Source organism: Cryptotermes secundus, unplaced genomic scaffold (genome assembly GCF_002891405.2).
Source record: "Cryptotermes secundus unplaced genomic scaffold, Csec_1.0 scaffold568, whole genome shotgun sequence".
NCBI classification, from domain to species: domain Eukaryota; kingdom Metazoa; phylum Arthropoda; class Insecta; order Blattodea; family Kalotermitidae; genus Cryptotermes; species Cryptotermes secundus.
In genome coordinates this window covers 2,063,111-2,077,767 of record NW_019725423.1, presented here as the reverse complement: position 1 = coordinate 2,077,767, position 14,657 = coordinate 2,063,111, and the positions used below count along the sequence as shown (strand labels likewise).

At 40.1% G+C, this 14,657-nt stretch overlaps 1 protein-coding gene across 1 annotated transcript; it reads left to right on the top strand.

Moving 5' to 3' along the window:
* Nucleotides 1-10,718: 10,718 nt before the first annotated feature.
* Nucleotides 10,719-12,232, top strand: LOC117282230 (UDP-glucuronosyltransferase 3A1-like). The gene is made up of 2 exons (XM_033751039.1): nt 10,719-11,633; nt 12,147-12,232. Exons 1-2 carry the CDS (start codon nt 10,736-10,738, stop codon nt 12,230-12,232), a joined length of 984 nt encoding a protein of 327 aa, XP_033606930.1. The 5' UTR covers nt 10,719-10,735.
* Nucleotides 12,233-14,657: the final 2,425 nt, after the last annotated feature.

The window sequence follows — 14,657 nt, the reverse complement described above, 5'->3', positions numbered from 1 at the left end:
TATGTATCTAGTAACTGTCTTACAATGCATTAAAGTTAAAAGTTAAATATTACAGATTAAATTTTTAACATTAAAATTAAGTAAACTGAACAAAATTGCTAAATTAGAGTATAGCTGGGTTGATCTTTGTGCACCAGTCGTGATAGATGACATTGTTATTTCGTGAGAAATAGAAGTAGTACTTGTGTATCTAGTGTATGAGTGTTGTAATCATGTGATGTGACGGGGGTGGTAAGTTAATTCTTCGGGAATGGGCGCCGACTGATCAGTTCTAAATAGTTTTACGTGCAGCAAGTGTAGGATACGGTGCACTTGCGGAATTTTTACTGTAATTAATTGAGGGCGATTTCATTACTTGATATTTATTATTTCTATGAATATTTTATGTATGTATTGCAGGGTGTTTTATTTGATGTGTGATTTTTATAAAAATTGGCGTGTCTACGTACTGGACTGGATACACGTGAAGTATGTGCAGTTTGAATAGTCACTTCCTTCGACTTTGATGCGTATTTTTGGTTACTGCAATTATTCATATGACCACACGAAGATGATCACATTGATAGGAACGACAACATACCAAAGAAGAGAACACAAGTATGGACATCGAAAAACGAAAATAATATGAGAAGTGAGAAATATTTTTATTCTCAAACAAATGTATTTTACTGTGAATAACGATAATGAAATGATATTGGAATGTATTGACTTCAGATATAGGGCAGTGCGACGGTTTTCGAAAAGTAAGCAATTGCCTGATGATGGCCAAGTAAGGCCGAAACATGTAGAAATTGATTGTGATTTTAATGTTGTTTTAAATTAAACAGAGGTTATGAACACTATTAAATTCCATTAAAGACGGAGTTTTTGAGTTAGTTATGCTTGGGCACATCCAGCTGAAGTTTGCGTCCACCTGTTTCTATCTTTTTTTCCCTCATGTACTTATAGTTATACTTAAGTTTTAGAGAATTTAAGTCTAAATTATCTAAGTACAGGAAAAATAATCCTAATGCATTTTTCTTCGTTGAGGTTTCCTGTGTTACAAAATCCTTCTTCCCTTTCGGGAAATGTTAGTCTTCGTGTTTCCACTCGGTATGTTATAGGTTTTCCTATCTTTTATAATTGTGCCTCGCTGGATTATTCTTCTTCTCGATGCGTTAGAGCTGCCAATGTAGTGGATAAATACGTGGATATATTCAGCTCAAACCAGCTTCTCTCAAACATATATCATAAGCACTTGTATTGGTTTTCCCAAGACACCTTACTCTTTATTGTGTAAGTCCCTATTCTTAATGCGTGTATACCACCTAAAACAAGATTGAAATTATAGTGTTGAAATATATATAAATACATGAATTTTTCTTATCAGTTAACTTTTATGCTTTTGTTTGTCTTCACTTAACTACCAGTATCAACAGTGTGTTGTTTCTCTAATTGGTCTTCCAAAACAGCTATACATGACGCCACAGACAGAAATGTGGAGAATGTATAGAACTTATAGTATCACTTGCACACGAGTACGCGCCCACATAACATGTAACTAATGACATGATTTCATTACTCATAATCGGACTATATCAACACATCTTTAATCTATTTTCACACATATGACCGTCTAAAAACAAGGCAGACCCCGAAGATACACAAAACACCCAAATATCGTCTACTCTATGACAAATCACAACGGTCATCCATTGTAATTAACAGATAATTAAGGTGTAATTTAATTAATAATAAATTAACAATCAAGTTTTAACATTTTGACAGACAGTTGCAATAACATGCCATAAAAACTTGTTTCAACTCGCCGTTGTAACAGAAACTTAGTGTCTGCTTAGTCGTTGCTTATCAACGGACTGTTCGAGCTGATCGTCCTTGAAACGTGTCTCAACAAACCGTTGACCAGCAATGGCCGTCTTTTCTGACTTCACTATCCCGACTTTCAGACGTCATGTGACAGTATTTACTGAATGTAAGGAAAGGTATTAAAGCAGAAATCGCAAGACAGCTACATATGCTCAGGTTTCGATTAACGGAAATCGAACACTTACAACAGATGATTTTTAACTCATCAGCTTGTGTAGTTCATAGCTTATATAAGGCAGCCTACTATCCAATCACTTCTCTATGGTACAAGTCGGAAGGTTGCGGGTTCGAGTCCCGGTGAGGTGTTTTTTTTTTTAATTTACCTAATCGTTCCAGCCCCACTATGGCCCTGGGGTCGACACAGTCTCTAACAAACGTGAGTACCAGGAATCTTCCTGGGGTTTAAAGGCTGACAACTTTACCGCCATCTGTGAGCCGATTGTCTAGAAGATGTGGAAGCCTCAACCTCTCACAACTCTTTGGGCCTCCACGGCCTGCTACAGGGATAAATTTTACTATCCTATCATTTACCTAAATCGGTTGGCTCGTAAGATATTTAACGAAGCTGTATCAACTGCAGTACTTAATTAGTAAAAAATTATATTATTCCGTGAATTTAAAAGACTGGTGAGGAAGTGGTCGTGATTTATTTCAAGATATTATAGCAGCATTCGCCTGGAGTGACTGAAAATATCAGGAAAAACTTTGGGGATAGAATGCTGGCTGAGCTTCGGGCTAGTGACGATCCTAATGCGTCACTATAGGACCAACCTTCTTCGGCTGTATTGCCTTGAGAGACAGAGGAGCCCATGCTGGAACCCAGGATGGCTTGCTTCAGCCCAAAATTCGAACACGGGATCACTGACCTCTCGCTATGCACCAAATTCCCTCTAACAGCAGACGCTAATCCCTTCTTAAACCGCATCACACAGGATGACGCAATACGAACTGGATATGGTCCAACTGCCAGTGTCATCAGCGAGCCGCGATGAGAGCGCCAGCTGGCCACAACTACAGGTCCGGAGTCCGAAGTGCCATCTTGAGGACCAGCCAGTATCCGGTAGACACAGTACCGAATTACGCTTGTCATTTCCTGCAGAAAGTGATACAGTGGGTGAAAACGTGAGTGTTCAAGTTTCAGGTCATTGGGAATTGGAAGTATAAGGCAGCAAATTACATCTCCTGTATCGTCCTAATGAAACCCCTTCACTGTGAGATAGATATCGAGGCCAACATCACATAGAAAGTCAGTGACTTAAGCAAAGGAGGAGAGAATAAAAACAAATCTGGCATTTACGAAGACTCAGCCTGATAAACATTATATGTTTTAGTGTTAACACACCTGTACATGCCTAATTATTTCTGACGAACTAGACATCTATTCTCCCGAAACAGGAAAGTAAAAGGGAAGTAAAGACAGATTACTAAAACTGAGTGAAAAATCAAGCTAAAATAAGAACAGGCTCTACTTTAACTTGAAAGTAATTGTTTCCTCTTTTAAACAATATTGAAAAATAACCTCCTTCCACTTTTTGTCATCTTCTTCCATCATCTTCTTTTCTAGGGAATCAACTCTCCTCTCTAAGGTGCAAGTTCTGAGTACAGAATTGTCTCCAGAAAGAAACTTTGTCGGCTGTATATGAAAAACAGTGTCCTTCATTTTTAACCCAAAATTTTTGTATATGATAATACTGTCAGCCCAACAGAAATGAATTTCGGTGCCATAATATACCTCAAGCCTATCATAGCATTATTATTTTTCGTGAACCTGACTGACAGCTTCAAGATACTGGGGGTTTTCACACACATTGGCAAAAGTCACTTTGACGTATTCGAACCTTACCTTGAGCAACTTGCAGCCAGAGGACACCAGCTTACTGTAATCAGCCACTTTCCCCAAAAACATCCTATACCTAATTACAAAGACATTGATCTAAGAGGTACAACGATAGTGAAAGAAACAATTAACATTCTCTCATACACGGTCATTCCGCAAATGGGGCACATTTCGGCTGCTCTCATTTTAAGTCAATGGGGTACAGAGGCGTGTGAGAAAACTCTCGAACATCCTAGTGTTCAAGAACTTATAAAATCAGACGAAAAATTCGACTTGCTGGTAAGTGAAATGTTTAATACTGACTGTTTCTTGGCGTTTGCACACAAGTTCAAGATCCCAATTATCGGGTTCAGTTCTTGTGTCTTCATGCCGTGGACTCCTGGCAGGGTTGGAAACCCGGACAACCCTGCCTACATTCCGATACAGTTTGTGTTCTCCTCAGATAAAATGACATTTAGCGAACGATTCCTCAACACATTCTGGTATATATTTCACCATTTACATTATCCATTTTTAATGGACGCACCGGCTCATAGACTCGCAAGACAACATTTCGGAGAGTCACTACCGCCACTGTCTCAGCTCGCCCGGAATACAAGCCTCATCTTCGTCAACAATCACTTCAGTCTGAACAGACCACGACCGCTGGTGCCTGGGGTCGTTGAGGTGGCTGGGATACACATCAAGCCGGCCAAGGCGTTGCCTAAGGTAAGGCCCCTTCTGCATAGAGGAAGCTTCCTTACTGTCCTTATATCAGCCATTATAATTATAAGGATTTCCTTTACTGTCTCCGAGATCCCGCAACTGGAAAGGAGTAGTGTCTAGCGCCGCTCGAATTCAAGAACCAAGGGCTCAGCTCCTTCTCGGTGCTGTTGCCTTGTATGACCCTTAGGAGGGGGAACCCTATCAAGAGTACTATTCAGTCATTATGGGTTAAATGTTCCAGAATTCATTATGAATCAGAGAAATAAACAGAAAGCCCGATTCATATTAAAGAATTATGATGATAAATATAAATATAATTACAATAATTCAATTCAAAGTTAACATAAAGAAGTGCGGATTAGGCTCTTTGACCAGTTCCCATTCAGAATTAAGTAATTCTGAAATTATTAGTCTTATGTTGACAAATATTCCTTTGTTAATAGGACCATAAAAGATTGGAACAGTTTACCTGCAGGCATAAAAGCGTCTTTCCTCGGTAAACTAAACACTTTTAGAAAGAGGGTTAAGAAAGCTGTTACAAGAAAAGAGGCCTTAGGCGGAGTTTCAGTGGAAAGAAAATGAAGTAATGTGAAGTGTCCTTGTTCGAGTGCAGTGAAACGAACACAAGCACGTGCACTTTTATGACTTTATATGATGGATTTATTTACCTTGCATATTATATATGCTTTGTTTTGTATTATTCCCTTTATGTTATAGATTTTCCTTGTTTGTATCAATGTAAGATCTACTGCCACCGGGTGAATACCCAATTGCAGTAAAATAATAATAATAATAACGACAACAACAAACAAACAAATGGTAGGACACCTTGGACGGAAGATCAGCCCGTCTCAAGGCCGCTACCCACACATGGCCGCAAGAGCAAGAAAAACGCAGACAGACTTCCATATCTCGAGTGGAATTTGAACCTACGATCCCAAAATATAAGGGAGCGAAGATATTTTGTGGCCTGTGATCACCTTTCGAACCTTTGCGAGCTACATTATATGTGCAACATCGTAGGATTTGGAGTCCCCACAACGGTGATTATAAGGAGCTCTATCTTCTGGGATACATCGCAGTGTAGTCCGTTAAAAGTCAACCAGCGTTTCGGTGGAATATATCACCTCCGTCTTCAGGGTCGATGAATAAGTCAAGCATTAAACCATAATGAAACAGATAACTCACTACCTTATTCATATTTGTTTCTCGCTCCTGCTTCAAGTTTCTTCCCTGCTTGGCTTCTCCTGCTCAGGAGATAGAGAACACAGACTCCTCTGAACTGTCAAATGACTTAATGAACTACATGGCGATGTGTCCCGGAGGATAGGATTTTTCTTTCCAATTTCGTTTTTAACCTCTCAGCTGAGAAGCTGAGACTTTCTTGTACATTTTGTTTCTTCCTCGTCTGCCACTCTCTATCCAGTGTTCAGAGTTCCAACCCAGCGAATATATCTGGCACTATTTAGCGTTCGTTAGATGGAGTATGCTGAGCGAAACGCCCGTACGTCTACAGTATATTACTGAGACCAATGGCACATACTCATACCACGAACCATATACATACACGTGTCAGTGGTATTATCAAAGTTATCTTTGCATATGTTTATACATACTTGTTACAACAAACAAAACATCCACATCAGACACAATGGGGACAACATTAAACAGGCTATTGAAAAATGCTGGCCGTGCCATGGCTTTAGCGGTCACTGCCGTATTTCAACAGAGGTGCCCGCGTTCAGTCACTTGTAAAGTTATGTGGAATTTGTGTTAGACAAAGTGGCATTGGGCAGGCTTTCTCCCAGTACTTCGGTTTCCTCTGCCAATTCTCATTCCAGCAAATACTCCATCCTCATCTGTTATCCAGGGCTTTTATAATAGGCCAATTAGTGGTCAACATACCAAGTGGACTCATTTCCATCACACCCTAAGAAATTAAAAAACTAAATATGGAAAATTCATCCTAAAAACCATAATATTTTTGGGATTATATTAAAAGGGAGAAATGTAGGTACCTAGGAACAATATTACAAATATAAATTTGACAAGGAAGGATTAGTCATGAATGAATAATATGATAATAAATATAACCCACTTCTATAAATTGCACCAAATAAAAGATAAGCGTCAATAAGGAAGTGGTACAGGATTAAAAAATTATGCAAATCGGGGAGCTTAGAACTATGGTCCAAGTGGAAACGAAGTCGGCTAACGATCCAAAAAGCGCCTGCCAGTTACATTTAAAATACTATGTTGTGATAAATATACATGATCCTGCATTCAAATTCGCCTTTCTGCCTAAGCGTTCTCTTACAGCTTAGAGTGTTCCAGTATCGCATACATCACCTTGAGAAGAGACTTGAAAAAAATACGTACTTTTCGAAGATGGGATAGGATTTCCATTTACTCCCAACGAGAAAATCAACCGAAGATGAAGATGATTTCGTCAGTTACCCGGTTCGAATCTCGGACGGGATACTGTTCATAATGGGTATTTTTCATGATTTATACAAACTCGAAACTAATTGCAAGACAATAAATTCATGTAAATTAAAAACTCCTTTCACAACCTTACCCACTCTTAATAAAGGTAAGGTCTGTAACAAGCAGAGGAGGCCCACAGATTTGTGAGATGTCGAGGCTCCCACATTTTCTAGACAGATGGCTCACAGATGGCGGTGAGGTTGTCAGGCTTAGGCGCCGGCCGCCGTTTACGCCCAGGAAGATTCTTGGTACTCATTTCTGTTAGCGGCCGAGTCGAACCCAGAGCCATAGTGCTGCTGGAAGGATTAGGTCAATTGAAAATCCAATGATATCATCGGTAATCGAACCACCAACTTACCGGTCCAGTGAACAGCAAGAGGGTGATGGATTGATGGGAATTAAATGTTCGCTCTCTCTTTCTCCTGATGGATAGGAGTGAAGTGATATTAATTAACTCGTATAAAATAGACAGTAAGAACGTCTGCAGTACAAGAGATCTAGGTGGCAAAATTATTCGTTTCTCTTTTGTGAACATGGGATTCATTGGGCCAAGTATAGGCTGGCTAGTACCAAAAATAAACATGGAAGTCTAGTAGGATAATAGTTATCCTTCTTACCGACTGAGACCTCGGCAGTGGATGCAGTCATTATGTAGCAATATCCTGACGAAGAAAATAGATGTCATCATAACGCATTTCTGACGTCATAGCGTCTATGTTCACAGCCAATCACACTGAGATGCACATCTCTTCCTTATTTGTCTACTGTAGTTGGTGTGATGTTCATTCAATTTGAATTCCGCTTAGTGATTTTGTAATGGAAGCTCATTTCTCTGCTCAGGAAATGGCCCGACATGCATTTGATGCATGGCCGTACCAATGGAAAGTCTCAGAAGGCGACTCTTCTGAGGAAAGGTTCTCAGTGTCATTGCTGATGGCTACAGAACAACTGCAAGGCAGCTAACAGAGGAAGAATACAAATACACCGACAATTCTCACTCTTAAAAGAATTACAATATTTTCGTGCAGTATAGTTTTGATGTTGAGATTTGTTTGTCAGTTACACACACCACACTCTTGAAGAGCTCGTCTCTGTTCTCATAGTATAATCAAAACCAAAGTGAGTATTATATTACGAATGATGTCCGTAACATAGAATTTCTCCTATTCAAAAATTGAGAGGATTTCTCTCACGGACAAAAATTCCTGAATATCGCGTAGAATTGAAACATCTAAAGACATTCTATCCAGAGGGTTATACTGGACTCAAGAATGAAAATTCTTATCGACGTGCTGCCAGAAGAAAAGGGGCAACTCTGAAAATCTAGACATACGTGGAAGGATAATATTAAAATATATATTGGATAAATAGGAAGGGGGTGGAATGGACTGATTGAGCAGTAGCAGAGAGCTCTTAAACTCGGTGATTTAGTCCCAAAGCGGACTATACCGACCGAGCAACCGCCGCCTGTCGGCGAAGTTTGGTGCCAACTTTAGGGGATAGAGGGTGTCGCGTGGTCAGCGCAACGAATCTCCACGGCCGTTAATTTCGATATTCTAGACCGGAGCCGCCATTTCCTTGAAATAGCTCCTCAAATATCCTCACTGGGCTGAGTGGACCCCGCTCCAGACCCGCCGCTTCTCAGAAAATATCTGGTAGCGCTGGGAATCGAACCCGGACCTCTGGATCTGTAGCCAGGAACGCTGACCACTACACCACAGAAACGGACGAAGAGAGCTCTTAGGAACACTACATTGAATCTCTGGTTTCCATGAAATCTTGGGAAATTCTTTAGTAACCGAGAGATTGGCGTCTTTTCAAAAAAGACCCAGGTTCATGAACTTATTTTTGGGAGGAGGATGAGGCAATGGGTCCTTCTGTACCTAACCATCGGTTATAATAGGTGCTGCTGAGGAGACCTGACACACCACGATTGCATTGTGCTGCCGCACCATCACGCATGGACCTCATTCTTTCTCTGCTAGCCACTGATACATCTTCTAGTAGAGAGAGAAAACCGTTTAACCCGTCTCGGTAGTAGACATCTGTAAGCTGACACGACAAAACAAACCCTCCTACCATTCACCAACAGTACAAAACTGAACTGTTTCTGCAATACATCAAAAGAATTGTCCATTGCCCTCAGGTGGTGGTTGTGAAAATTCAGGATGTGGTCTACCATAACGTGCCTTATTCGAAAACGGCGCCGGCAATACAAAGGGAACCTCAGTACACTGTTGAACAAACCACAAATATTACAGCGTTCCGTATATAATGCCTCATATTTTTTTAAAGAAAACTATAACAGATACAGAAAGCATAATAATACAGTTAAATAGAGCAAGATTTCAGCTACTTACAGTTATTTTTCCACATGATCATCACCATTCTTATGCACTTTTGCCGGCGATTAACAAAAGCCTGTATGCTGCGCCCGGTAAAGTCTGCGCCAGCACTTTCTTACAGCTGCAATGACAGCATCGTTGTCTGGAAAATGTTGCCCACGTAGTCCGTCTTTCATAGGCCCAAAGAGAGAGAAGTCTGAAGGTGCTAAATCGGGGCTATAAGGTGGATGTGGTAGGACAGTCCAGCCAAACTTTGCAATGTGCGCGGTGGTCGCAAAACTGGTATGGGGTCTAGCGTTATCGTGTTGCAAGCGAAAGGTTGTCTGCTTCTCTGGCCTGACTCGGGAAATACGGGCTTTCAGCTTGGTCAGCGTCGTCTTGTAGCGTTCAGAATTGACAGTCCCTGGTCGTTATCTGCTGATCTGTATGGATGAGGCGCTGTTCATTGTGAGGAATGGCAGCTGAGCAGGGACGCCCAGGGTGGCTTGTCGTGCACTTCATTTGCGCCACTCTTGAAACACACTACCCACCACCTCACTGTGCTGACATCCACTGTATCGTCTCCGTACACCTTTAGCAAGTGTCGATGAATGTCAGTGGGTACAATTTGTTCGGCAGTGAGAAATTCAATAACACATCTGTGTTTCATACGCACTTCTATGTCAGACGCCATTTTGGTAGACTGCTCTGCTGTCGCTATCTGTCGCACGACAACCAAACTAACAGTAGATTGGCGGGAAGGTTCAACCTTTACTACAACACCACCAACATCCATCTCAGAAGTTACATATTAACACAAAAAGATAGAGGTATTATTTACGGAACGCCCACAAAGCCTCTATTGCTGGACAATCGTTAGGATTGAGACCTGCACTTGCTGAGCATGGCATGGCATGACATGGCAGAAAATGCTCAAGTATTATTTTCTAGACTAGCATTTGCGCTACAATTAACTCTGTCAGTATTTACTTAGTGCTGACACCTGGATTCTCTTCAATATTATTTATTACACGCATCTCAAAGCCAGGTGTCTTGACGGATCTCTTTCGTCCCCAGTTGACAGCAAGAGGCTTAATTTTTCCAGTCTGCCTACTGTCAATGGCAACATATATGTGTTTTATGGTTTGGATGGCGTCAGTGTGGGAAAGTTTCCTGGTAGTGGCACGCAGCCATCCTACCATTGCCACGTGCACAGGTGCCTAACCATACTGCAATATTCACGATAATACAGTACAAGAATGTAAGAATTTCATTCTATGTACTGAGCAATTCAGTTTTCCAATACAAATTATCAGTACACGTGACCACCACTTTCACTGATAGCTCAGTTTTGAATATGATTAAAAGGTTTACACTGGTTTTTATCGTCTTACGAGAGATATAAGAGCCACCAAAGTTTGGAATGTCACTTCAGTTGTTCACTAAATTTGTTGGGAAATAACTCAGAAAGCGTTTGCATACCAGTGTTTGCATGAACTTGCATTTTTTATTTAGAATGTGCAATTCATCTATTAAATTTGTCTGCACATTTCAGACTCATCATATATACTTTTTCTTCTTGCTTTATACTCTTCAACGTGCAGAAAGCTCAAAGATCTTGGCAATATTTGCTCATGTTGGTAAGAGTCATTTTGATGTGTTCGAGCCGTTGCTTGAAGAACTTGCTGCTAGAGACCACCAGCTTTTGGTGATAAGCTACTTTCCTCAATATCAATTCATCAACAACTACAAGAATATTGATCTGAGAGGAATTTTACAGAATAACAAAACTGCAGGTATTATAAACATAAGAAGTGCCACTTATGGAGGACATGTGAAAAGTGCTTTAAGGTTAGGCGTGTGGGGGAATATGGCATGTGAGAAAACTTTGGAACATCCTTCAGTTCAAAATCTGGTGACATCGGAAGAGAAATTTGATCTGATCATAACAGAACTGTTCAACACGGACTGTTTTTTGGCATTTGCTCACAAATTTAATATTCCCACAATAGCATTCAGTTCGTCTGACCTCATGCCTTGGGCTAATAGTAGATTTGGAAATCCTGACAATCCGTCTCATGTCCCTCTATATTCCGGTCAATCAACCGGCAAGATGATTTTTTCTGAAAGATTGTTGAATACATTCTGGTATTTATTTCATAAGCTACATCATTTATTCCTAATGGAAGCACGGGCTAATAAATTCGCAAGGAAACATTTCGGTGAATCCCTACCAGCCCTGTCTCAGCTAGCCCGGAACACAAGCCTCATCTTCGTCAACAGACATTTCAGTCTCAACGGACCCCGTCCATTGGTCCCTGGGGTCATTGAGGTGGCAGGGATACACATGAAGCCGGTCAAAAAACTACCGGAGGTAAGGTTGTTTAGTCATTTGCTATACCGAAATTATATAGGTCAGTGTCCATTATGTATAATGCACCTAATATATACAATGCTTTCGGAGTTGATCACTTCCATGATCTGGTCGTTTCCATAAAAATTTGAAATTTAAATTTTATCGTGTCTCATTTCGACTACGCTGTCACATATCGATAATAAACACACTAATATATAAGTATCTCTTGATGGGTAAATAAAACAAATAAAAATAGATTAATTTCTTCATCAATTGAATGACGGTCAGATTGTGAAGAAGAATTATGCTCCATTGACTTGTCTCATCGAAATCTTGGACAGGGTGGAAACATGCCGTTATCAGGGAAATATAAGGCACATATTTGTGGGAATCTAAGACAACTGAGTGCAAGGACTATGAAAGTCAGCCGAATTCAGGCATTCAATGATTGAACTAGTTTCAACTCAAATCTGGGTGTTCAAAATTTGTTTATTTTAATTTAGAACAAGTAGTGTTTTTCTTCTAAGATGATTTTTTTCCGGTATTCGTTTACTGGGTTTAACCTCCACAGTTGGACGTAGAATATACCGGCAGATGTGCGACAAGTTTGCCGGTGCACAGCAGTTGCGTAATGGTATGCACCCCGGCGTGTGCTAGGCTAAAGAGCAATTGGTTTAGCATTCTACAAACAAATACGACTGACATGGAGAACAGTGAGGAAAATCAAGAAAGAGCAAATGAACTCGAGCATAATAATGGGATTCAGCAGTGACAGGGAGATCCAGCAAATTATGCACCTGTTACACACTTTGTAGTATAACTCGTTTGCACACCGAAAATACGAGATTTTGAGTTGTAAACAAATCTTATAAATAGGATATTCAGTTTCGATTATTTTTAAGTAATTTAATGCTATCTCATACAAAACACTGCACTAATTTTTTTAGTCTACCGAATGATGTGACGTCAGATTTTGAGAATTAAGACATCCTGTTTATACCAAGTGTTTCCTTTGTTGGCACCATCAGTCCGCTTCAGTCTCTATGCACTGTCACACTATTACACTTAACGTCTAGTATAGCCTTATATAGCGATCCGGAATAGCGCAGTCAGTATAGCCACTGGCTACGGCCTGGAAGACCAAAGGGTCGTAGTTCAAGTCTCCGTGGAGGTAAGAATTTTCGTTTCTGCATATTACCCAGATTGGATCTGTGGTCTATGAAACTAACAAACCTCCTATGGGTATTGGAGGCTCTTTCCCCGGGGGTAAAGCGGCCTGGACCTGAAGCTGACTACTCATCTTCAACTAGTGCCGAGGTCAATAAAACGTGGGTTTATACAACCACTCCCCCGTACGTATTTATGGCGTAGTGTTTTACCTTTCTATAGCTTTATATCTGAAAGTCTTATTCCGTTAACAACCGAAATGTTATCAGCGGGTTGAGGAATGGATAATAATTCACAATTACGAGCAAGTTTGTTTTATATGCAACAGATGAGCACTTTACGTCCATCAACACTACATAACACAGTAGATTGTACAGCGTCTTCACATAATAAGAACGATCAAAATCTGAGCTCTATAATGTATATTCTGCCATGCTTTTTCGTCATTGTTTGGTATAGGGTGTATGTAAGGGTTTGGGGCTAGGTTGGCGAAAAAAAGTGAGATGAAAAAATCGGTCTCTTCTGCCATGAGGCTTGATAAATTTCATTCATTCCATTAGCAATACTGGACCCAGAGATGGGTTCGAAAGCTAGCACCATTCAATGTAGTGTCCTGAATTGCTGCTCAAAGACTGTCGTTAAAATATGCAGAATCTGAAGAAAATTTTCCTTTTAGAATAATATCGTATTATGTTGGCGACAACTAGCGAGACGCACCTAAATAACGTTTTGTGTGTCGAAGTCAAATACATGGCGTACTGTGAAATTTTAAATAAATAACTGACAAGTCTGAAGAAGCCTATCAAGACTGTATTAATCAGAGTAATTATTCCTTCACGACAGTCGTATTTATTACTCAATTAGTTAATATCTTGCTCCTGCAGAATGCCGTCTTCTGGGACGTGGCGCCTTGTAGATATTATGTCAACCGGCGTTTCGGAGAAACACATCGCCTCCATCTTAAAGATAAAAGAAATTTGCGAAACGTTGGTTAACACAAGTTCTACACGGCACCACATCCCAGAAGTCGACATTCTTCATAGTCACCGCCTTGAAAGCCTCAAATCTTGCATGTTTATCCAGATCTTGACGCCATTCACTGAACAATTTAGTGATATGGGAAGAGGAAACTGCATTATCACATCAGAACGCTGAGAACCTAAGCATGAAACTTCTAGAACTCTAGTCGTTTTATCCTGCAAAAATATGATCTTCAGTACCAAGATTATATCTCGAGTTATATATGTCACCCTCCTACTACTCGCTTCTTAAATATACAATTTTCTTTGTTAACAAAGGGAATCTAGGGACATGCACAGTAAACGTCTCGGCATGTTGGTCATCATTCCTGCGTCGCATGTAGGAGGTCGTGGTTACAAATCTCGGTCAGGAGACCAACTATCTTCATTGATTTTCTTCGTGGTTTTCCTCAATTATTCTTGTCCCAAAAGAATGGTAACTGAAATTAGTCCACAGTCGCTTCGTTCCACAGCATATCAGCTGTTCATTAATCTTCAANTGGTAGTGAATGACACAGGTCTGCAACCAAAAAAACTGCATAGGATATCTTTTTACTGTTTCTTATAGATTTTTACTTACTAAACCGGAAATAATAGTAAAAAATCCACCATGTTATTTTTTTTTTGCAAAACTCATATTTTTAGTTTAATTTTGCGTGAAATTTCTCTTCAACATGAAATCTTGTATCCTATTGTTGATTCTAAAAACCACATCCAATAATTATTTCTTACTTTAAAATAATATTTACAAGAGCGAATCTAAAAAATAATACAAATAGAAAATGGGTGGGATGGGGGGGGCAGTGGAAGGGGTTGGTAGGGTTGGTTTGGCGGTGTGAGGAGCTCAGGCGATCATGTCCCAACACGTTTACTTTGTTTGTAGCGAAAGGTGAGGA

Coding starts and splice junctions, on each gene's coding strand:
- LOC117282230 (XM_033751039.1), top strand. CDS start 10,736: ATGTGCAATTCATCTATTAAATTTGTCTGCACATTTCAGACTCATCAT. Junction 11,634..12,146: donor GCTATACCGAAATTATATAG/GTCAGTGTCCAT, acceptor TAACCTCCACAG/TTGGACGTAGAATATACCGG.